Source organism: Denticeps clupeoides, chromosome 12 (genome assembly GCF_900700375.1).
Source record: "Denticeps clupeoides chromosome 12, fDenClu1.1, whole genome shotgun sequence".
Taxonomy (NCBI): Eukaryota; Metazoa; Chordata; class Actinopteri; order Clupeiformes; family Denticipitidae; genus Denticeps; species Denticeps clupeoides.
Window position 1 is genome coordinate 19,861,600 of NC_041718.1, and position 24,424 is coordinate 19,886,023.

Sequence of the window (24,424 nt, forward strand, 5' to 3'; positions counted from 1 at the left end):
TTAAAAGTTAAGGTTAAGTGATGTACCAAACTTAATGCTTAATTTATTCAAATAATTTGCTTAATTTATTAAAATATTTTTTGTTGTTGTTGTTGAGTTTGTTGGGTTTTTTTCTCAATTAAAAAAATAAATAAAAACACGGCACACACATAGATGGGCTGAGTGGACATGCTTTATATATTTTAAATATTGCAACTGCAAATAGGCAATCATTCATCAATCTCTGAAACACTGATCTCGTTCTAAAACCATAAATGTGACAACTGTAACACGAAACCTGTATAACATCGATAAAATAAAGCCCAGAGGCTCATGAATTACAAACAATTAAAATGGCAAAAAAAAAGAACCTAAAAAGGTTAACATGATGTAGTATTTATTTAAGGGTTATGAAATAAAGAATATGGCCTTCATCTCGTAGTAACAGACACGTACTGCAGGGGGCGGAACGGCGGGTCACCGGGTCACGTGTCAGTTCGCTCTTCGTTCGCCGGGTAAACGCGTCACCGACTCCACCCGCTGTATAGGACCTTCATTTCCCTACACAGAAGCACAATCTGTGTACCGTGGAATGAAAGTGGCCGCTACTTTGGGGTAAATGTAAAAGCATAAATTGAAGCATTAAAAAGACAAATTTGAAGGCAACGGACGTAAGATACTTTTGTACATTTCGCATAATGTACACATTCGAAGATGGGCATTTTTGTTATGATAAATCTCCACAATTTCACAAAGCTGTCTAAGGGACAAATGAATACATAGTTGAGTTTTAGGATAAATTTGAACCTATTATATGGATTAAACGCTACAACCAGTTTCTCCTCTTCTATGTGAGATTAGATACAGTTTTGCATTAAAATATAAAATAAATGGAATGAATATAGAAGTCTCCCAAAATCAAAAGCACAGAAACCACAGATCCCCATCAAAATATAAATTTTTAAAAACTCAGTTTTGGACAGCCGGACGGACACTGGACGTCCGGTGCTTCAAGCCGAACCTCCACGTCCCAATACAACAGACATAACGAATCAAAAACGCAGAACACACCACACGCTCAAACCGTGGTCCGGCACGGTTCAAAGGTCGCCATGGCTGTGTCCCACTGAGGGCGTGGCGCTCTTCTTCACATCAACGGGTCGTGTAAACACCGGAAAGGAAAAGAAGATGCGAAAGAAAAGCAAGTAGAACCGCGATTCCGCCGGTTTGGCCGGAGTGGAGCGGGCGGGGCTGTGGGGAACAGAAAAAGGCACGGGCAGTTCTACAGACCGTACGAGATGCATGCAGGAGCAGGTGGTCTGCGAGGCGGTGGGGGAGGGGCGTCGCTGGGCCCCGCCCCCGTGGCTCAGAACAGGGTCAAACACAACATGCGTCGCTCATGCAAACTCCGATCTGGTTTCTGTGCAAACGTTGGCATCTCCGACTGCATATAGAATCATAGAGAGGCATAACATCATAAACACGCCGCGGAGTCCTCCGCCAGGCCGCATACATGGGTGCACGTAACTCTAACACTAATCCTCTGCTAATCAGTGCGGACAGTGGTCCTGATCTCAGATCAGTTGGCTAAATGTGGTCTCCGTCTGCAGAGCTTTATTCAGCGAGTGGTGGCGTGTGTGCGTGAGAAGGTGCTACATACGCGTGCTTCGTCTGTAAGGCAGCGGGGGGGGCGGGGGGGCCGCGTAGGAGAAGGAGGGGCAGCAGCTTTCGGACCCTGTGATCTAAGATACAGAACATTATCTTTGGCTGAAGTCTTTGCGTGAAGAGTCACATGATTTGAGGCTGTTGAAGGCGGGGCTTCGGGCCACGTGCAGAGTATGTGACCAATCACATGGCAGTCCTAAAAAAAAAAAAAAAAACATCTGGGCGGAGTTTTGTGTTCGCTGTTTCCGTGGCTTTCACCTGGTTTCCGGCGACAGAGAGGAAGAGTGGGCGCGGTCTCCTGCTCTTCCTCCCTGCCCTGTGATTCGCTTCGCCCCAGGGTCCTAGCGGCCGCCTGGTACGGGCGCCATGGACAGGGTGTCGTCCTCCTCCTCGATGGCGCCGAGCTCCTGCGTGCGGACGGCGTGCGTGATCAGGTGCAGCTCCTCGCACAGCGTCTCGTGGCGGTACGCCACGCGGATGTCCGGGACGTTGGTGCGGCGGATGTCGTTGCTCTCCGGACCTTCGCGGTTGTAGCCGGGACCAAGCCAGTAGCTCTTAGTCTGTGGGTGGAGGACATATTCAACGCCCTTGTTTACATTAACATTAGTTTACAGTTGTTACTGTGTTAAACTGTGTCCATAGCAATAGCAGTAATACTTCGTACAGTTCTGTTTACTACAGGGTGGGGCATTTATATGGATCCACCTTAATAAAATGGGAATGGTTGGTGACATTAACGTCCTGTTTGTGGCACATTAATATATGTGAGGGGTCAAACTTTTCAAGATGGGTGGTGACCATAGTGGCAATTTTGAAGTCGGCCATCTTGGATCCAACTTTTGTCTTTTCAATAGGAAGAGGGTCATGTGACACGTCAAATTTATTGGTAATTTCACAAGAAAAACAATGGTGTAACTTTATTCTTTCATGAGTTATTTACAAGTTTCTGACAACTTATAAAATGTGTTCAATGTGCTGCCCATTGTGTTGTATTGTCAAGGTGTTTCCATATAAATGGCCCACCCTGTAGTTTACGTTATGTGTGCACGTATTTTCAACGTTAAGGAAACGTTCTCATTTTTCAGATTTGGTTTGTTAACTTACATTTACAGCATTTACCAGACATTTACCATTGTCCAGAGCGACTTACAATCAGTAGTGACAGGGACAGTCCCCCTCTGGAGACACTCAGGGTTAAGTGTCTTACTCAGGGACACAATGGTAGTAAGTGGGGTTTGAACCTGGGTCTTCTGGTTCATAGTCGAGTGTGTTACGAGTGTGTGCTACTACCACCCTATATACACCCTATAACTTGGTGCTACCTTGTGTGAGAAGCCGCTCATCAGAACGCTGTTCCTCGCCAGCTCGCACATGTCACACGAGCTCAACTTCCACACCTGAGCAGCGATGCTGTACTCCTCCATCAGCGGCTCCTGTATCGCACACATGCACACACACACACACACACACACACACGGTGAGGCCTCTGCCGCGCTCGCTGCTCTGTACCTTGCGGGCTCAGGCTTCCCAGCTCTGACCTTCGTGAAGTGGAACTGCAGGGGGTCGTCGGTGGACAGCGACACCATGAGGCCGCGGGACAGGTACTCGGGCAGCGGGTTGCGGTGATAGCTGAGGAACAGGCTGTTGTTGCTGAGGGGGGACATGGCGATGCCGATCTGAGCCAGGTAGTACAGATACTGCAGCACAGGCGCCTGGCAAGAACGACAACGTCACAACATGTCTACACACCCTACAAGCGCACAAAAACTGATATAAGTTCTGTAGGTTGTTTAGAACACTCTAGTGGTACGCCAGAGATCTCTGTGTGTTTCAATGCAGTGTAGTTACTATTCTCAATATCCTCAATGTAATTCAGTTAATATCCTGAGTAATGTCCGATAATAAACATTATTCAGTTTAGTGAGCAGATGTTAAACCGCTCACCTTCCTGAGCAGAAGACCATGGGAGATGTTCTCTGAGAGAATGAAGCCTGAGACCAGGTGGTGAATAGGCCCCGCCTCCCCACAATGAGGTCGTAGCACGAATGTAGGAAAGCCCCGCCTCCTGCATAGCAACAGCAGTGTTCAGCAAAATGACTTTACAGACTGCATGAGGACCATGAGGACGGCCGTACCTGCGCAGGTGATTGAGGACGGTCATGTTGGCGTACATGTAGTACAGGTAGTAGGAGTAGGGCGGGTTGTCCTCCTCCGTCCAGTTGGCAGGTAAGGGGCTGTCCAGGTTAAAGATGTGGTGTTCAGGTTTGGACTCGTCGTCCACACTGTCAAAGCCGACCACCTGTAGAGGAACGAGAAAACATCAAGGACATTTATTCTCAATGAGGGACATTAAAGATCTAACAGAGCGACGGGGTCACTCACGTGCTGCAGGAAGAGGTGCAGCTCTGGGTGGCTCTGGGGGTTGATGGTCACCTCAAACAGCGGCGTGAAGATGTTCTCCAGCATCTCCTGGAAGTTGGCCAGCTGCTTCTTGGTGTGGTAGACGTCACTGCGGTTCAAGGGGACAAAAAGTGGTGCTCAGCGCACGGTCGGATTTCATCATTCGTTTATTTTCCTTTTGTTCATCGATTTTAATAAAATGTCCCCTTCCATACAAAAAAAAAATGTTTTTTAATCAAGTTTTATCTTTATTTATTCATTTTTTTTATGACAGACGACGCCATTACAAACATTTATACAATTAGTAAAAACTCGTAGGAAGCTTTCTCTATAAACGCTTATTTCAACATGTCTCCTGCAGTATATACTGCGACCGCATTCGTTATCGCCATTCGTGTCATACGTTATGTATAATACAAGAGCTGCGCTCGGGTGCTGAGACAAATCCGTCCTGCTGCTTCCTTTTTGAAACCGACTCCATATTACAGGTGGAGCGACACCTTTCTCGGGCGCAAGCGCCAATCTGCGCTAATTTACCCATGTAGAACGGTGCGTCGCATTCGTTTTGTGTTCACGCATGAACCAAGTAATAAAATCGATTTTCATCCTGGACGAATGAAATTCGAATGAATGGCGAGAATCGGCGTATCGGCCACGCCTGCGGCGTCCCGTGAGTGAACTCTGTGGACTCTGCTACTCACAACAGACGCGGCACCTGGACCAGCCAGCGGATGTTGTCGGAGTAGACGGAGTGCGACACCGCCCACGTCGCCAGCTTGTCCCACTCGTCCCGGGAGCGGCCGTAGATGGAGAGGCGCAGCTCCACGTTCTGGTACTTGCTCTCCTCCAGGTCTGACATCACTTCCTGTGTGAACGACATGCGGGTGAGGCATTAACACGCCTCGAGTTTGTCTGCGAAGAATCCAACAGCTGAAAGGGTTTCGTCTTCGACCTTGATTATGTGCGCGAAGTACTTTCCCTCGATGTGGTTGTCCGTCTTGATGAAGATCTCTCTCAGGATCGACTCGCCAATGGGGTTGTACTTGGAATTGAACTTGTCGAAGCGGTGGAAAGTGTTGCGGTCCTGATGGCGCACGAGGGCGAATCATGAAACACACACCACCACAAACAAACCGTCCGCAAGTCAGCGGTGAGCATCAGCTCTGCTCGGCTCGGCTCACCGCGTGCATGTCGAGCGTGTCCACGCTGAGGTCGTACGCCGTCAGGTTCATGTTCTCGAACACGTCCATCAGAGTTTGGCCGCGCCCGTTCTCCATGTGCACGATCTCCTTGGGGTACTTCTTCATGGCTCGCTTGATGAAGCGCAGGAGGTGCTTCTGGTTCATGCAGGACGATGCGTGGATGTGCGTGTCCACCTGGGGAGAATAAAAAAGCGCGAGAGATGGTGAGCGGCAACTGTCCCACATTTCGGATGAAGGTCCCGGTGACGGCAGTGCGGGCCGCACCTTGCGGATGTTGTAGAAGTCGCGGTGAGGGACTTTCTTTTGCGCCGCCAGCTCCTTCATCTCATTCAGCAGGATGTGCATCTGAAACTTCGAGCTGAGGTACTGCAGCCGCCGGTAGCAGAAGGACTTCCTGTTCAATTCCCCCAGACAGGAAATGAGCACTCAGCCCTGACCCGTGCAAGACTAATAAAAGACTAAATGATCGCGGAAAAACCTGTAACACCGTGAGCAGCAGTTCTAGAGCTGTTAATCCCCAATTTCTAGAGCTTTAGTCGGGTCGAGCTCACATGGGACCAGTGGTGGCCTAGCGGTTAAGGAAACGGCCCCATAATCAGAAGGTTGCCGGTTCGAATCCCGATCCGCCAAGGTGCCACTGAGGTGCCACTGAGCAAAGCACCGTCCCCACACACTGCTCCCCGGGCGCCTGTCATGGCTGCCCGCTGCTCACTCAGGGTGATGGTTAAATACAGGGGACACATTTCACTGTGTGCACCGTGTGCTGTGCTGCTGTGTATCACATGTGACTCACTTACTCATCAGTCAGCAAACACAAACTTCCGGTCTACACTACCTGTCTTTTCCATATGATTTAGCGCTTGTAAATTTCGGTTCGGTGGTTTGCCACCGTCGTCATGCGATGCTGCGTTTTAATTATCACAAGAAAGATGGGAAGATGGACACTGAGGAGGTGAATCGGCGGCGATTGTAGCTCGTAAAGATAGCCTGGTCGGGATGGGTCGCAGCTCTACACAGTTCATTAACGAGGCTGAAGTCGAGTTCTACTAAATCTCAGCAAATTGTTCATATGGACAACATTGCATCAGGCGGCATAATATTTGACGCTTAACACTCACACGGGGCCGTTAATGATGAGGGCCATCATAACGTTCATGTCTGCGATGTACTCTTGCAGGTTGGGGTAGGGCAAGTCCAGCTCAGTGCTCCTGCAGTGCGGTATAATAATTATTAGCACACACACACACACACACACACACACACACACAGTGACCATCTCTTACTTATCCATGGTGTTCCTCTTGGTGTAGATGTGCATCACTCCATTCACCATCTTGCAGCCGTACCCTGCGTCCGCCGGTAGGTTGCGGGGGTCCTGCCCCTCGTAAGGGTGTGTGTCTGACACTGGGGGGTGCACAGGGGCGTCTGTGGGGGGGTATGACGGGATAAAGACAGGATATGAGGTCTTCTTTACAAATTCACGGTCTGGTTGACCTGCAACAAGCGAGGATCTTCTCCTGTGTTGTGGGCCACAGAGCTACCATGTGACCTGAAGGACGTCCTGCTACTGGGTGACCGTACCTGCGTCCACCGGGGTCTCTGGGACGTCGTCGTACACCCGCAGGTCCAACGCCTTCCCCCCCAGCTCCTGCAGAGAGCGCGCCGTGGTCTTGCAGAAGCTCTGCATGGAGAGGGCAATGTACTTCTCCCGGATGAACAGCGCCTTCACCACACACTTGGCCGCGTCCACCAGATCGGTGAAGGGCACCTGAGACCGTAGAAATATTCACAACGCATTCAGTCGTCTAGGAGGACATGTGTCAGGGATTTCTGAATCTGGCATATCTGTGCAGAAAACATATTTGAAATAGAAGTGGGTATTCTCCAAAAATATGATCTCCAAAAGCCCTGATTCAGAGAGCATACATTACCATATTTGGTAAAACAGATTAAAACCAGTTAAAATGAACATCAAAGGTGAATAATATTATTTATCATTGTAATTAATAGATCAAATACAGTTGATAAAAAATGAAAAAGTGACATACGTGTCCCTGTGTGTATGACAACATCTGTGTTACATCCTTTGGGCCGTATAGTGGTTTGGGGTGCTCTGTTTGTGTGTGTGTTTCCCTTCCCTTTTGGGGAAGTGGTGGCCTAGTGGGGGGCAGTGGTGGCCTAGCGCTTAAGGAATCCCGACCTGCCAAGGTGCCACTGAGCAAAGCACCGTCCCCACACACTGCTCCCCGGGCGCCTGTCATGGCTGCCCACTGCTCACCAAGGGTGATGGGTTAAATGCAGAGGACAAATTTCACTGTGTGCACCGTGTGCTGTGCTGCCGTGTATCACAATGACAATCACTTCACTTTCACTTTCTTTTAGGCTGTCTGTTGGGGCGGAGATTTGGATTAAGGTTCCGCACAGGCCCAGGGACCATTTAAGGACCATTCCAACCACCAGTCGGGGCTCATTGTTGTGGAGCCGGAAGAGGAGGAAGCGAGAGCAGAGTTTGGAGTTTTACGATTGCTGTAGAGTTGCAGATAAGCCTTTGTTGTGTGTTAGTGTGGTTAGTTGTGGCTTTGTTGAGTCACTCATTTCATGGTGTGTTGTCCTCCTGTGAGTTGTTGTTGTATATCGCACTTTAGGTTTATTGGTTGTTCACTACTGTAAATAAAAGCACAGTATTTCACTTGGGCCTGGTACCGGTACCTGTGTATTCCCACCGCACACATTCCCCTTGTTTGTTGTCATGTTTCCCAACCCCTAGACGGGGACGTGACAATCTGTATTATGTAAATTACTGGAGGGATAACCTTCTGGGCCCATCCGGTTCTACCAGAACTGATACGAATACAGCAATTGAATGGGCGGCTACATGAATCCGTGAGTATGGTTCAGTGAGCAGGAAGCAATTGTGAAAATTCTCTCGGACCTTTTTGGTGTCAGCTCGGTTTTGATGGAACGAGACAGCAGCAGACGTTCTCCACTGCTGCAGGCGATCAGCAGGTAGTCCCAAGCTCAGCACTTACCCCACACTTCTCCTCTCCTGATATGGAGACCCGCTGGTATTCCCGCTCCAGAACCAGCTCCCGCTCAAGGGGGACGTGGTCCACGGACTCCTCTGCCTGGTCCTTCAGGAACCTGCGCAGGCCAGACAGCAGAGGTGAACAGGAGGCTCAGCAGAGACAGACAGGGACAGAGCTGGAGACGGTCACATGGCTGCTGGTGCAGAGGTTGCCAGATGCTGATCAGTGAACTTGCTCATTTTACTGCTCCACTGGCTGGGGGGGTGAAAGGTCACCCCCCGAGAGGTTTTCACCTGTAAACACGGCACCCGCTGCACGTCATGAGTAGAGGAGCTATATACGACAGACAGAGAGAGAGAGAGAGAGAGAGAGAGAGAATCTGCTCACTCACTCCAGGTCGGCAGTGCTGTCGATTTTCATGAAGTCCTGCTTGGCGCGCAGCAGAATCTCGGGCTCAAGCCTGGCGGACGGGTGAGCGGCGAAGCACAGGAAGAGTGTGAGAATAGAGCAGCACACACCACACAAAAACACATGTACACAAACGCACACGGAAGAATGAGCCCGTGACAATCGAGCACCGTGTACTGATTGGTCAGAATACGTGGCTTTCAATGGAGGTGAAAAAAGCTGAACTGAATTTAAAACGAGTTTTAAAGTTTAACCCTGTCAGTTTCCACTCTCTTGTTAGTCACATGACATTGCGCTGGGCAGCAAAGCAGCCTGGCTCGACAAGCAGGTCAAAGGTCATCCCCACCCCAAACACTGTCACACAGCCAAATGCACACCACCTACGCAAACACTAAAAACATAAAACCATCACCGTCGAGACAACCATGAAGACAGAAAATTAATTGAATTAATATTCAAGCTTTATTTGAATAAATTTGAAAGCATCGCACAGTAATGTTATAATCTGGTGCCGTGCTGCGATTTTAGAAATGTTGGAGAATTAGATCCAGTCCAGAAGCGATTTAGTGTCGTCATCATCATCATCATCATAATTAACACATACTGAACCGCAGCAGCTCTCTGCGCGCTAGAAATGAGTGGAAATCAGAGTATTAGGTGCAGATTATCAGGCCAACAACCCTGATTATGACACCGTGTCATAATCAGGGTTTAGAATGACTGAAAAAAAAAAGAAAAGGAGGATGTTTTTGTGACAGTATCTATGTGTGTGTGTGTGTGTGTGTGCGCGAGTTGAGACGTCCTGTCTGAGACACACTGCCTCCTCACTTCACATCCTGGCTGATTTGTCTCTCCAGACGGTGGCGCCGTTCCTCCAGCTGCTCGATGGGACTGTCCTCGGGAAACTCATAGGGGGCGCTGCGCATCTCGCTCTCAGCCAGGCTGCGGGTGAACAGCTCCTGACACATTACACACACACATTACAAAAAGACCTTCAAACACACCCACACACTACTGACCTTCTTTTTGATGCCACACACACACACACACACACACACACAGCTCCTCACCCTCGGCTATCTCTTTGTATTTGCCGTCCATGGATGTGCGCAGGTCGATGGGAAACTGATTCAGGCCGACCGGGGTGCCGGGAAGAGAGCGCTGGGATGTCAGGGGCTTCGGGCCACACACACCACACAGATCTAAACACACACACACATACACACATAACATATTATTCACATTATACACAATGTAGACACAAGACACAACACCAATGCTCTCACATTTACAATAAAAAACCCCCAGAAACTGTCCATAACACACACACACACACACACACAGCTTCAAAGCCCAGCCCATGTGCTAAAAAAAAGCATCTGAATTTAACATGAAGGCACCGTTCATCTGGATTAACGGAAGCAGAATGACCTTGTACAATATCAGCTGTGTCAGCTACAACAAAAATGACATCAAGGTATGATCCTGTTGTCGGGGTCATTTGTTATTTATCTTTATACTATTGTACACCTAACTATAGCTGTTTTTGGAGGCCTGTCCTAATTTTAGTTTTACTTTACTTTACTTTGCTTAGCAGATGCTTTTATCTAAACCTACTTACAAGAGGACTAGTTACAAAGACTAGTTTTAGTCTAGTCTTTGAGTCAAGTGGTCATTTTAGTCTTTATTAGTCTTAGTTACGTTTCAGTCGACTAAAAGTCATAATTTAGTCTGAATTATCCATGACTATTTTAGTCTAGTTTTAGTCAACAAAAACTAATAAAAACTGTCTTTTTTCAGGCAAGTAGCAAGACATCTCCAATAAAGGAGTGGTTCTGGGGGTGCTGACCACAGACAACTTCTCAGTGGTCTTGTAAACCATATTTAGTCTCCTTTCTATTTGTCCACAACATTACATAATATATTTTGGTCACATGACCAGCATTTGTGTGTCGTCCTCATCGCGTCAAAAAGTTATTTCGTCAGAAATTTTGTTGATGAAAACAACGCTACACTTAACACATTATATTGTGTAAATTGTAGAATATATTTACCACAAGATCCAGAACTGTTAGTAAAACCTTTTTAATATCATTGCACAATAATATTTTCTAGATATGAGTTTTATGTAACGAACGGTTAGAACATGAACACACCATTAGTCCACAGTTATTACATGTGACGTCCTTAACGTTCTTTCTCACAAATTCATAATTTTAGTGTATCTCTAAGCATGATTTCGAGCCCTTGCTGAATGATCAGTGCAGAAGAACCACCATTAACCGACCTGGTCGCGTCTGCTGTATGGAGACCACAGAACCTCAGAACAGCATTAGCGCCAATAAAATGACTTCTCCATAGAAGCCCATCGTTGCTATGGAGACCACAGCAGAACAGTAACGAGGACAAGATGAGTTGAACAAAGCAGTGCCGACACCTTCTCCAGGCACGTGTGTGTGAGAGCCCAGGTCTCCAAGGTACCAAACGTGGAACTTGACATCATCTATAAAGAATCAGGCCGCCCAAAACACCGCGGTTCACTTCAACTGTTCCAGGGGTCCCGCGCACAGGGGTCACCCCTATGTAGCACCTACAGAGTACAAGCGGGCCCCCTGCTGCACCCCTAATGCAGGCAGATGTCACAAAATCCCCCCGCGGCGATCACTTCTGTCATCGCATGGGGTATTTTCTGTTTCGGGGTCGTGTCCTTTATAGCTCGCACCCCAGTCCACGCTGATCATATGTAGATGTGCCGCACCTCATTACTGGGTCATTTTCGCCGAGGCAAGCGGTCGGCATGGCGACGCCGCACACGCCCCCAGGCCACGGCGATGTAGGCCGGACTGAAGCGCCCTTCAAGCGCGCCGTAAAGAGCGGCCCGTGGAGGGCGGTCTTCACCCGCTGGGGCTCGCGTTCCCTTTACATTACACAAAAAACGGTTATTTCGCTCTCCATCGACGCCACACAGCGGTCCGGCCGAGAGGCAAAAACATTAAGAGCCTCCAGTCAGCTCACAATGCAGAATTAGCAACTTTTGTCCCTCGTAAAATCACAATTTGTCCCAATTTCAGAGCCATATTAATAACTCTGATAGTAATTTTTGTTATTTTAATACTAATGAAGTACTTGGTCCTTAATTGCAGACCATAGAAGGGCAGAGCGAGTTTAAAACGTAATTATACGTAATTAAAGAGCCCCTGTAAGGGTGCAGCTCAGGACAGCCATCAGCTGGAACTGACGGCTTCTGTTCCGGTCCCTCTGGTTCCCGCTGTCCTCCACAGTGACTTCCTGTTTCTATTTATAGACCAGAGGTGCTGCTATGGAGTGGGAGGAGCCTTCTGCTCAGTGAAACAAAGCGACACACACACACACACACACACACACGACAGACTAGTGATCAGATCAGCACACAACCCCCTCCTGCAGATGAACATCATCTCCACCCCCCTCGGCCCGCTGAGACGTGCATCACCCGCCCCCTCGGAGCAGATGGAGCAGCAGCCATCACAGACGCACGCAAACTGTAGCTGTGAGAGTACGGGGGTCACATCGGGGGTCGGAGGTCACGCGGGAAAAACCCGAGGAATGTAAAAAGGACGGCTCGACGAAGTCCCGCGAGAGGCAAACAAACACACCGGCAGACGGCGGCCACCACACAAACACTCCATTCATCACCCACAATCCCCTGCAGGTTCCAGCAGCAACAGGAAGTCCATTTATCCCCAGAAGACAGAACACGGGACACGCAACCAGTGGAGCAAATCAGCAAAAAGAGTCACTCTGTCCATCTTTAATACAAATATTCATAATCTGCATCTGCCTGTTGATTGCTGCAAATTGATAATTCGTCACCAAAAGGACGCAATACGCTGCCATTAGAGCGGCGATTGGTCCTAAAAACCTGACCCGTCCCGGTCCGACCAGACCCGCTTTCTTTGAATGAAACGAGCGAGATAAAAACATAATCGCCGGAGTCCAGCCTCCGTTTCGCCACCCCAGCGGGCATTTTCGCGATAATAAACACGTAAAAACGATTAAAACACGTAAAAAAAAAAACCCTATTTGCCAACCGGACCCAAGCCCGACTAAAATGTTACAAATATTTATATAAATATTCATATCAATATTTCTTTCAGTGCTCGATTTGCATTATTTGCCCCATGTCATGTGGCCTCGTCTCGTCGGTTCTACGCGGGTTACATGAACACCGGCACGTAGCGTCTGGACCCGAAACGGTCCGAGACTAGTTCACCACGGAGACATCCTGACCTTCGCAACGTGTCCGGTTACGTCGCTCTCTAATGAGACACGGGCTGCTGAGTGTGTGTGTGTCACATGTCCGAGTCCAGCGCCGCGCGGGACGGGCGGAGCTCAGGGGAGAGGCGGCTGCATCTGCGAATCCTGACGGACGCGAGAAACCGACCGGCTTACCGTAAACACGCATCACCAGGATAACGGCGGAACTTTCCAACAGGAGCATGATTTACATCACACACACACACACACACACACACACACACACACCTACTCTCCCTGGACGAGAACGAGAGGAGGATGTCACATACGGAAGTGTACCTTTCACCCTTTTGATGGTGCTGTTGTCACGGCGATGTGGTTTCCGTGGTGACGCCACGGTCCAAGGCCAGCTGCCCCCCCCCACACGAACAGACACAGAGACGCTGGCTGCGGTGAGAGCAGCGTCCGTACACACACACACACACACACACACACACACACACACACACATACACACACACGCACAGGTAGGTTCTATGCCTCCGGTTCTGCGGTTCTTGTCCGGGTTCCTCTCGGCTGCGGCTCACATTTTCCTGGGTTTCTCTCTCGTCCCTGTCGGCCGGCGGCTCGTTGTTTTTTTCCGCGGTTGAAGGCTCCCGGATTTAAATACCTCAGACGCCGGGCCGGAGCGTACCACGTGGCGGCGAGGGGCGGGGGGAGGGACGCACCACTGCGAGAGAGCGAGAGGGCGAGTGGAGCCGCCGCCCCTCCCTTGCTCCCTCCTTCCCCGCTCCTCCTCCTGCCGGCACCGGGACGGTGTAATGAGGAAGCCCCCCCCCCCCCCCCTCCCCGCGTCTCTGCACCCGTGGGAGATGCGGTGGGATCGCGCTGATGCAGAAATCGAGTAGAAATTGTTCTACGGGGGACACGCAATGTGCTCGTGCTGCGGCGTTTCACAACGACAAGCACTTCGCTTTCATACGGAGGATCACTTACATCGTCAAAGATCCCTGATCCCCAAAACAGAGGATTATGGGACTCTCCCGGCTCTCTGTTTATTAGGGCCCAAACAGCTTCAGCTTCAGAAGTAAACGATCTAGGTGTCCTCATCGATGCAGGTCTCTCATTTGATTCGCATGTAGATAATATCACTAGGATAGCATTCTTTCACCTTAGAAAGATTGGGGTGGTGGGTACTTAGCGGTTAAGGAAGCGGCCCCGTAATCAGAAGGTTGCCGGTTCGAATACCGATCCGCCAAGGTGCCACTGAGCAAAGCACCGTCCCCACACACTGCTCCCCGGGTGCCTGTCATGACTGCCCACTGCTCACTCAGGGTGATGGGTTAAATGCAGAGGACAAATTTCACTGTGTGCACCGTGTGCTGTGCTGCTGTGCATCACAAGTGACAATCTCTTCACTTTCTATATTGCAAAGATAAGAAACGTCATCTGAAAACACGATGCAGGAACGTTGGTCCATGCATTTATTACATCAAGGTTAGATTACTGCAACGCATTATTGTCTGGATGCTCTAGTAGGTGCATGAGTAAACTCCAGCTAGTACAGAATGGTGCAGCCAGAGTTCTAACTAGAACTAGTAAATTTGACCACATCACCCCAGTCTTACAATCACTGCACTGGTTACCCATCAAATTTAGATTTGACTACAATATCCTACTTTTAACCTATAAAGCTCTAAACGGTCTCGCCCTACAGTACCTGAGTGAACTTTTAGTTCTTTACGACGCGCCACGCCCCCCTGCGGTCAATGGGTGCGAGGTCACTACTGGTACCCAAAGTACAGAAGGTCACAGCTGGGAGCAGATCCTTCTCCTATAGAGCACCGCAGCTGTGGAACGGCTTGCCGGTCAGTGTCCACTTTATCACACAGTCCCCCTGTTAAGCACAGACAGAGTTATATTCACCCTAGTTAGTCTATCCCAGCTAGGGTACCGGGCCACTGTAGCACCAATATACCACTATTACCACATGTTTCAGTATCAGTCATACAATGTCACCGTCTTCCGCTGCTTCTGTTTGTTTTTCTCCGAGACACTGAATCAAGCGCACAGACTACCGGCGGACTCCAGCGAAGATACCAGATAAATCCTGGTTCCTGACAGCTGCTAAACGAGGACTTAGCATGAATTGAACCAGAGGGTCACCACAGCCACCACCACCGTAACAACTACAGCTTCAGGGATCTTCATGTGGACCAGTAGCATCATAATGGACACGTGTTTTTCTCTTATTGGACAATCACCAATCCTCCACTGACACCACTTGCAGGCTCACTATCCTGGAAGGGCGTCCCTCTCTGTATCACTCCTTCCCAACGTTTCTTCCTTTCTTTTTTCTCTTCTAGAGTTTTTCTTTGTGTGCAGAAGGGTCAAGTGTGTTGGGTGTCAACTGTAGATCCTGTCAAAGCCCATTGAGACGTACTGTATATGATTTTGGGTTTTATAAGAAATAATTGCTGTTGTTGATGTTTCAGTCCAAGCTTGCTGTCTTCCCATAGTGCATCCTGATTCCATGTCTTCTCCAGGTAAGAGGCGCAGACATCAGGCCATCAACAAGGGTGGGACACCTTCTTCCACCACATCCTTGGTCCAGTTCTGATGAGCTTCCGTAGGTCAGCATGAAGGTTTCATCAGTCGTAACCAGTTCCCTAACCGCTGCATACTGGAACAGATTCACCGCCCTCTTCTCCGAGTTCTCTGGTTTACAAACTTTACACTGAAGATGACGTGTAAAAATAGTCCAGACACCAGCCAGACACAAACACACAAAATTATAGGTGGACTCCATTCCGGAGCATTTTAACTGAAGCCCGACCACGTCTCGACAGGCCGACCGCACCGCCATCAGCCACCAGCGCCACCATCAACAAGGCACGCCGCTGACAGCTTTATTAAGGACGACAAAAAACCGAGGGACACCAAAACACTGAGAAATGTCTCTAAAGAAGAGCATTTCACCTGAAGAAAAGCATGACAATGACGAAGCAGACACAGGGACGCGGTCCAAGCGCTGGCGAGATGTTCGAAGCGGAAAAAGCCGCTTCGGCAGGAAATTCAACATTCCCCCGTCCAGCTACGGGGCAAAAACCTTTTAAAGAACATGGCAGAGGCTGAGAAAAAGGGACCGGCGGCCCAGAAACGTCTGCGATGTCCTCGAAAAGGCACGAGGAAGCTTACCAACCTGTCAACATCTTCCAGCTTAAGAGATGACCGAAGGCAGGTCACTATGAAAAAAACGTAATTTTTTTATATTTAATACGAAAGATGAACCCTTTATCCATTTATTGGAGAAAACAACTATAGACAGGACAGGTCCATTCCTCCAAACAGAAGCATTTTTTATAGATTTGTCAAGAACTATAGACACTGAACTAACTATGCAATATACAGAGCATATTTATATAGAGCATGGCAAATGCTATAAATGTAAATGTATTGATGCATAAATGAATGCAGCTTTGCTTTGTTTACTGTACACTCTAACGTACATGACGTGCCACTCAGGGAGCACAGGAGCGGCAACCAATCAACAATAAGCACAATAAACCCAACTGACTTGCAATAAACCCAACTGACTTGTTTGCATCTGAGAGGCACCACAAAGCAACGAACCCACAATTCAGTTTATCTAGTCACAATGTTTCCTGATTCGTTTCCTGATTAGTAATGAATCCAAATGTATGATTAATTATTTCCTTTTCTTTCTTCCAAATTAATTCGCAGGTGACCGACTACCAACTGAATCCTGACTACAGCCGGTCGGAGGTCAACAATTATAATACATTGGAACCATAACTATTACTGTTTAATTGCTCTACTGCACTCTGCATTGACGTTCATGCTTCTTTTTTTGAATTTCTTTTTTTCTTCAATTTTCTGGAGTGGAGATAAACTGGAACTCACTGGAACATGTCGAGTAGCTGGGACCAAAAATCTATTCCTAATTCATGTCGACTTTTCAGGGCCCAAGTTTCCACGCTTTTCATTATCGGCCTAAAAGCCCATCGCTAAAAAGCTTCTCCAAACAGCCTCCGCCGCTACCAAACTCATCCCAACATCATTTCGTTTCGAAACAAAGAAAATGATCCATTCTGCTGTTGGGCTTCCATATTTAGACTTATATTTCTCCAAAAAGTGTCTCTTCCCTCTTTGTTCATGCTCCTGGCCACGAGACGAGAACGTGAAATAAGAAATATAATTATTAGAAACGATCTCTTACACACACAAGAGTTTTTTTTTACCGCCATCTTCATCTGTACCCATAATTCCAAGCGTTTTTAAAGCGTTTATCCTGATGACCAGAGGGCCGACGAAGCAGCTGACACTCAGACATCAACGCCTCAACGAGGAGGATCAGAGCAGTGGTCCCACCTCTCACCTCCACCGGCACAGTGTCTGGCGGTGGCCTGGCAGGACCAATCAGAAGCGAGTCCCCGGGCAGACGGACCTGCTAAGGGGGCTACTCGGGGATCCAATTATGGAAGTTGGATTACAAGCAGGGGTCTTCGGCCGCTATCCGGTTACGGCCAATAACAATCCCCCCCCCCGCCGTCAGGATTCACCGCAGTCTGGTCCCGGCTCCCCAAAATCCCTGCTGCCACCTGATCCGCGGCGCCCTTTCCACGTCCTCATAACAATGCCGAGAGCGACAGAGGTCTGGAATTTTCCACTTTAAAGATGAGGGGAAGAGCCCTTTGGTGGGACTGACGATGGGCACCGGTCGCGGTAAAGTTCTGCTAGTGGCACACGCACACCCCCTACTGGCCATACCCATCCTGACAAGCACCACACGTTGTCTACTGTACAACGTCCAAACTTCAAAACCACAGAGCAACTTCAAAACCACACGTTCAACAGGCTTCTCAAAAGTTATTACATATGGAATATAGAACGGTCGTATATTTATTTCCTTAATTTTCAAAGTAAATTCCTAAAATACCCTGGGATTCTACAGGGATTTGTGCCCAGTCATCCTCACAAAAGGCTTCAAATTCTGCAAGCGTGTGGATACTGATTGATCAGTATAATGCCAAACTTAATTTTCAGTATCTATTTATTGCCCTATTAATTATAAATTGATCATATCTAATATGTGGCTGTGTTACACAAGTTCAGTAGGCTGCGGCATCTTCATTACTTTCTGAAACAGAGACCAGGCGGTTCAAAGTCCTGTATGTGTGTAACGGGAGGGCTGAGCAGGGATCCGTTCAACCCCTGATAAAAGCCTCTATCGGAGGGCCACGTCCTGCAGGGCCACACCCGCCGCTAGGTCGTATCGATCTCTTCTTTACGTCACGAGGAGCCACACAGACGTCGATAACATGCGTCCAGGACCACAGACCTCCCACCTGCTGATAACAACACACAGGCATACAGGCACAGGCGCACAAACTGCACGAACGTATTCAAATGGAGAATATAGCGTTATCGAGCCGTAACTGCGTATTTATGGGGTTGGACAATAAAACGATAATGGTAGAACTTTTCCCTGATAATACATGGTCGTTAGAACCTGTCAGGAATCGGGCGACTCTCTATGTGTTGCACGGGACATTACTTAAATAAGTTACTTTATTTCGATAATTAGTGGTCAGAACTATGATCAAGTGTAACGTGCATATAGAACTTGTCGTGCCTTATCATTGCGTAGTTCAATATAGAGCTACGACAAAAGCTACCCAAGCAGCTTGAAAGCTTGCCATGTGATGCAGGAGATAACATTCTGTGAACTCCACAAGCATTCACTCAAAACTGTTGCACCGAGTGTTTTTCAATGATTAACAGGTCTCGAAACTTCCATAAAATAATGTTCATGCAATACCGATACATGCAACTAAAATGACCAAGATGGTGTGATGCACGGGACAACCCACACTTTTAACCCTTAACTGCAACATATGATAACCAAGAGCCTTGCAGTGTATGAATATTACTATATAAGCCTGATGCACTATTCAATACAACATATCTACACTGAACTTGGATTCTCTGGGATATGATAATAATTTGTCTTGAATTTCATGTAAATTAGTAAAGAATTTACATCGCAAATGTAACCGTGATTCAAATTCACATTATCACATTAAGATGAGTACCCATCTTAAATATTAGGAGAAGCAAAAGTGCAAATATTACGGACTTCTTTTTAGCATCTTGGTTTCATTTCCCAGAGAATCGCCCCATCCATGTTTCAACAGACAACATGACAACGGAACGTGCTGCGAGGAACCGTCTACATCACGTCACGTTAATCTATACAATTTAGACATTCAACTGGGTGGTAGTAGCCTAGTGGGTAACACACTCGCCTATGAACCAGAAGACCCAAGTTCAAACCCCACTTACTACCATCGTGTCCCTGAGCAGGACACTTAACCCTGAGTGTCTCCAGGGGGGGACTGTCCCTGTAACTACTGATTGTAAGTCGCTCTGGATAAAGGCGTCTAGTAAATGCTGTAAATGTAAATGTAGAATGAATCGCGATGCGGACGTAACGTAGAAAAATCGATGACTTGCATCTTGAAGCATCGATAGTTGGTGCACAACCAAACCGAACTGTGAGACCAGTGAAGGTTCACACCTCACCATAACATTTCAGGAGGACATAGAAATACATTTAATGACAAATTCTATGACCGCTTCTAGTGTGTTGCGGATTACGTAATCGGCGCAGGAGAATAAATGCCGTCGTGTGGTATTACCCATCATCTACAGTATATAGAAACCACTAACACACACACACACACACACACACACACTACCCGCCTTTATTAAAGATCAGCAGGCTGTAACTGGATACCGGCGTATTGATAACGTATCAGTAGAGGAAGTAGAGCAAAATCTCGCCATATCGATATATCATCCCTCCTCCACCCAGGAGGTGCTGTGACGCAAAACGTGTCTGCAGCCTGTGTGTACGTACAAGTGTGTGTGTGTGTGTGTGTGTGTGTGACGCGCTCAGCGGAGCGGCTAACGGAGAGGCCTGAGACGCGGCTCTGCGGGCGGGAGCTTCTGACTTATTTATCAGCTCTGGCTCTGCCGCAGGGACGCCGACCGGATCCGTTACGTCACAGCGCTTCTCCTCCTCTGGCCTCCTCGTTTATTCCCGATTCTGTCCGGCGAGCGGGACGAGCACGGGCCCCGCCCCACCGCCGGGCGCAGCCAGGTCCGCCCGGACAGAGCTGGTCGTCCCGCATCGGTGGATAACCCCACCGCAGTGACCGTTCCGGAATTTATGCCCAAACCTCCATCAATAAATAATGCACGAAGGGACAAATCGCTAAAAATACAAACGGGACGCACGATTCAGTCAGTCCTAAATATTTGTCCCCGATGATGGCCAGTCCCCCCACCACCGGCACCACGGCTACATGCTGTTCTTCAGAACTGAAATAACAAATCCCAGAAACAAAAGGGCAGCACAGACAATCAATGGCGCTTCGACCGTCATTCGGGCCCGAAGAGCCCCCACACGACAGATAGTGACACGACGTCAATAACACACATACAGAGAGATGGGCTGGATAGTCTGCACAGATATAACAAAATGGGCCCAGATGGGCCCAGAGTCTGCACAGACATTACAAAATGATCGTATTCCATACAAAACTTCATTTATCTGGACCATTAACCATTTACATTTACAGCATTTACCAGACGTCCTTATCCAGAGCCACTTACAATCAGTAGTGACAGGGACAGTCCCCCCCTGGAGTAACTCAGGGTCAAGTGTCTTGCTCAGGGACACGACGGTAGTAAGTGGGATTCGAACCCGGGTCTTCTGGTTGACAGGCGAACAAAAGACGGAACAAAAAACGGTTCTTCACAACCGGCCGCAGGAGAAGAGCTTCGGGTTCAAAGTTCATGAGGACAATCAAGCAGGAGATGATCTAATCCTGCGCGAGTGGCCGAGCGTGAGGGATGACCGGCGCTCTGGTGTCCTCCACGATCTACACGATCATTTCTAATAACCGAGGACGGGAGAAGTGGGAGCTGTCAATCACACTTACAGGCTCCTCCCATTTTAAACTTTGTTTATAAAAGCTTCTGGGCGGGACTTAATTACACCAGGAGATTCAGAACTGGTGCCCGGGACCAAACATTAAAACGCAATTTGTATTATTTAATAAAGATCGGCGCCAAAAATCCGGAACTTTCAGAAGAAACGATGGGATGGAAGAGATGCGAGCGGAGGTCACGCGGACTGCGGCGGGCGGCGCTGCTACACCCCGTCCCCACCCCTCCATTCAGCTCCACTCACCGGGGCTGGTGTGGCTGTGCAGGCTGCCCCTCTTCCTGCCGCCGCTGCCGGGGGTGGACATGGCTCTGCTGTGCCGGCCGGCGAGGAGCGGCACGGAGCTGCAGAACGTCCTCCAGCTGGCGGAGGGAAGAGGGGGGGCGGCGCCCCCGCCGGGACTTTTATCACAGCGGAAGGGGAGGGGCCCTGCGGCGGCCCGGCTCCTCCCCCCCCCTGCCGCGGCCAGCTCGGGAGGAGGGAGGCAGGGGAACCTGAGCATTCCCCCAAGCCGGGCGGGGGCCGGCGTCCTCGGTCGCCCTGGCAACCACATACCGAGCTGTCGCGTGCCGGCACGGAGCGAGGACAGGCGAGAGGGGAGCATCACGGATCCGACCAGGCCCCGAGCCTCGGGGGGACGCTCAGAGTCAAAGTCAGACAAGGTCACCGACGAGAGACACGGACAAGCCGGGAAAAACGGAGGGCAAAAAGGCCACCGGGGCGGGAAAAAACAACAAGCCCGTCCACCATGTCTTCGCCTCGGCCGCGGCTTAAAGAGACTAGCGCGGACAAGATCTGCCTTCCTGGAAAATCTCCCGGCGCGCCGGATTAGGAATAAGGAAAATAATAAAAGCACACCGCCCGCATTCCGGGGACACTTAGTAAAAATGCGAGGAGAAGCCACGGAATTCCCGGCAGGGGGGGACGCAGCTGTCCACCCGAGTCCCCCGGTCGGACTTCACGGAGGTAAGGGACGGGAACAGGAACAAACTCAGCCAAAACTCAGCTGCGGATTGCGGAATTCTGTCCAGTTCGGAATACTTTCGGAACGCTTTTTATTGCTTCCACAATTTTCTCTGTATAAATATTGTTAAATATTTTATTGTCCTGTCCTCTCTAACACATTATGTCATATTTGTTTGAGTTCTGGCACGTTCACTACTCGGAGACGGAGCCATTTTGAAGAATCCGGTAGAAGAAACATATTTAGGATTTTTGAAGTATGTTTGACGAGCCTGTTTTTACCGTCATGGCTGCTTTTTGTCCAAATTAACACGAGTGAGTGATAAGAAAGTGTTCAGCGTGGACCTGTTGGAAAAGCTCCCTGACTTGGAGAGACGCAAATCTTCAGCGTATTGATATTTCTGTGTTTATTACATGTAATTATTATTACATGCGACTGTAAAAGCCCATAAATTGGTGGGCGCGTCCACACCTTGGCTGCTTTTAAATTAACTTAAATAAAATTAACCTGAATATTCCTCTGCACATATTCTTAAATGCAACATAATTCTCTGTGACTGTGTGGACAGTCACAAAACCCAAAATTCTTTTATCCGGTCTGCCACAGTGCAAACGATGAAGTCAATTTCTGAAGTGATTTCTGTCATTCGTGTTTCGTACGACACTGAACCCGCGTTATAACTCCGACACACACACACACACAAGGACAAGTTGCATTGAGGTAGTAGTCTAGTGGGGTAACACACTCGCCTATGAACCAGAAGACCCAGGTTCAAACCATTACTACCATTGTGTCCCTGAGCAAGACACTTAACCCTGAGTGTCTCCAGGGGGGGACTGTCCCTGTAACTACTGATTGTAAATTGCTCTGGATACGGGCGTCTGGTAAATACTGTAAATGTAACCACTGTTGGACATCTGCAACAATTGTCTCTAATAAATGCATTGATCAGTATGAGTCAGTATGACTAATAATCACCATTATTTTTCTGTCATCAGAAATATCTGTTCCATCACATAAGCTCTGTAGACGACTTTTGTTGTTATTAAAAATAATTTAAATATGGATTTTTAAAATTAATGAATCCCAATGAATCCCATTAATCCCAAGTGTCATGGATGCCTGAGCCAATCCCTCACTCGTGATGGGACGGGGACTCACGCAGGCCGGACTCCACAGTGTTTCATTACGTACATAACTTAATTACAAGTACTGATCGCATGAATGTAGCTACTGGGAGTCCTTTTTTAATTGCTCCTTATTGCGACTCCTTTTTAAATTGCTCGTTATGCTGTATTTCTGATCTGATCTGGAAAAAAAGAATGTCTAAATATTGAAATAATCTTAAAACCAAAAGAGAACTGAATTGGGAAAGAAACCTTTTTTCAGCACCCAATTTTTGAAATATCATTCAGCCTCTGCTTATATATGTCTAAAATAAAAATGATTTCTGAATGAGTTTAGGCTTCTGGTAAAAGTTAGAAGTTAGAAGTACGCGTTTTTAAAAGTTGCTGCTATCTTGCCCAGGTCTCTCCCTCAGTGGGACGATAAAGATAAATAAACGGGGGGAAAATTCGCTCTTTATGTTTTAATTTCACCAACTGATAATGTCCATGTTGCATCTGCGGTCGTGAAATGAAGGGTTTCGGGAAAAGGACGCGAGAAGTGCGGCGTTGTAAGTAAAACGAGTGAAAGTAAAGTAAGAGTAAGAGTAAAGCCGCGAAGTAGAAGAGGAATGAAGTGAAGCAGCACTTGCCGTCCGACATCGCAGTCCTCGCTGCGGAGCGCCGAGAAAAGCACCGCGGTGAACAGAGAAGCCTTCGGACCCGCGGCTGACGTTACCGACGATTTACTCAAGAGTCCGTTTCCTGTCAATAATTTACTCATCACTTACTCCGGCGTGTACTCCGAGCGGCGAGTCCGCCGAGGCGAACTAATGCGGCGCAGATTCTGCGCAGAGGCGGCCGGACTCATGAATCAATGCTTCTGCGCATATATTACGCACGATAGAACGCCCCGATACAAACGTGCGGCCGCCGGGAAAGAGACGTTCTTCAAAATAAAAGTCCTTGCGATATTACGCAGGAAAACAACAGAACAGTCACTGCGCGTACTTAATAACAATACAATTGTAGTAATAACAATAGTAGTAATACAACTGGACGCTTTTATCCTTTGGTTACATCGTTTTTTTTATTAAATAGTATTTCTCCTCCATCTGCCAATCATGAGTTAAACGGTAGTAAGTGGTAATCAAAATGCATTCTTCATTCTTCTTCTTATTATTATTATTATTATTGTAGCATTTGGGAAGTACATATTGCTTGGCTTAATGTCACTATATACTGTATGTTTTAAACTATATTTTATGACAATCGTGGTCACCAAGGGACAACAACTTAACAGATTATGAAATGTTCAGACCCAGGTGCACGTTTACACCGGATTGAACTTTGGTTAACTAATTATGAAGTTCTGCTTTAAAGCTCCACCTTGTTCTGGGTAAAAA

General features: G+C 48.1%; 1 protein-coding gene across 8 annotated transcripts; it reads right to left on the minus strand.

Annotated features, from left to right (window-relative positions):
- Window positions 1-154: 154 nt before the first annotated feature.
- ampd2a (adenosine monophosphate deaminase 2a) lies at window positions 155-23,848 on the minus strand. Of its 8 annotated transcripts, none has more exons than XR_003751400.1 (19): window positions 21,198-21,468; window positions 9,751-9,882; window positions 9,509-9,638; window positions 8,664-8,732; window positions 8,276-8,387; window positions 6,828-7,014; window positions 6,530-6,671; window positions 6,365-6,454; window positions 5,511-5,640; window positions 5,226-5,420; window positions 4,997-5,128; window positions 4,746-4,909; window positions 4,027-4,153; window positions 3,780-3,943; window positions 3,589-3,709; window positions 3,183-3,356; window positions 2,967-3,077; window positions 1,640-2,204; window positions 155-1,423 (listed from the first exon to the last, which is right to left on the minus strand). XR_003751400.1 is itself a non-coding variant. In XM_028998007.1 (19 exons), exons 3-19 carry the CDS (start codon window positions 9,779-9,781, stop codon window positions 1,986-1,988), a joined length of 2,298 nt encoding a protein of 765 aa, XP_028853840.1. In that variant the 5' UTR covers window positions 9,782-9,882; window positions 13,256-13,326; window positions 13,442-13,535; the 3' UTR covers window positions 155-1,985. The 8 variants fall into 8 exon arrangements, 7 of the variants coding, with proteins under 7 accessions (XP_028853840.1, XP_028853838.1, XP_028853834.1 ...); XM_028998007.1 differs by lacking the exon at window positions 21,198-21,468 and adding exons at window positions 13,256-13,326; window positions 13,442-13,535 and having other exon boundaries at window positions 155-2,204; XM_028998005.1 differs by lacking the exon at window positions 21,198-21,468 and adding an exon at window positions 23,672-23,848 and having other exon boundaries at window positions 155-2,204.
- Window positions 23,849-24,424: the final 576 nt, after the last annotated feature.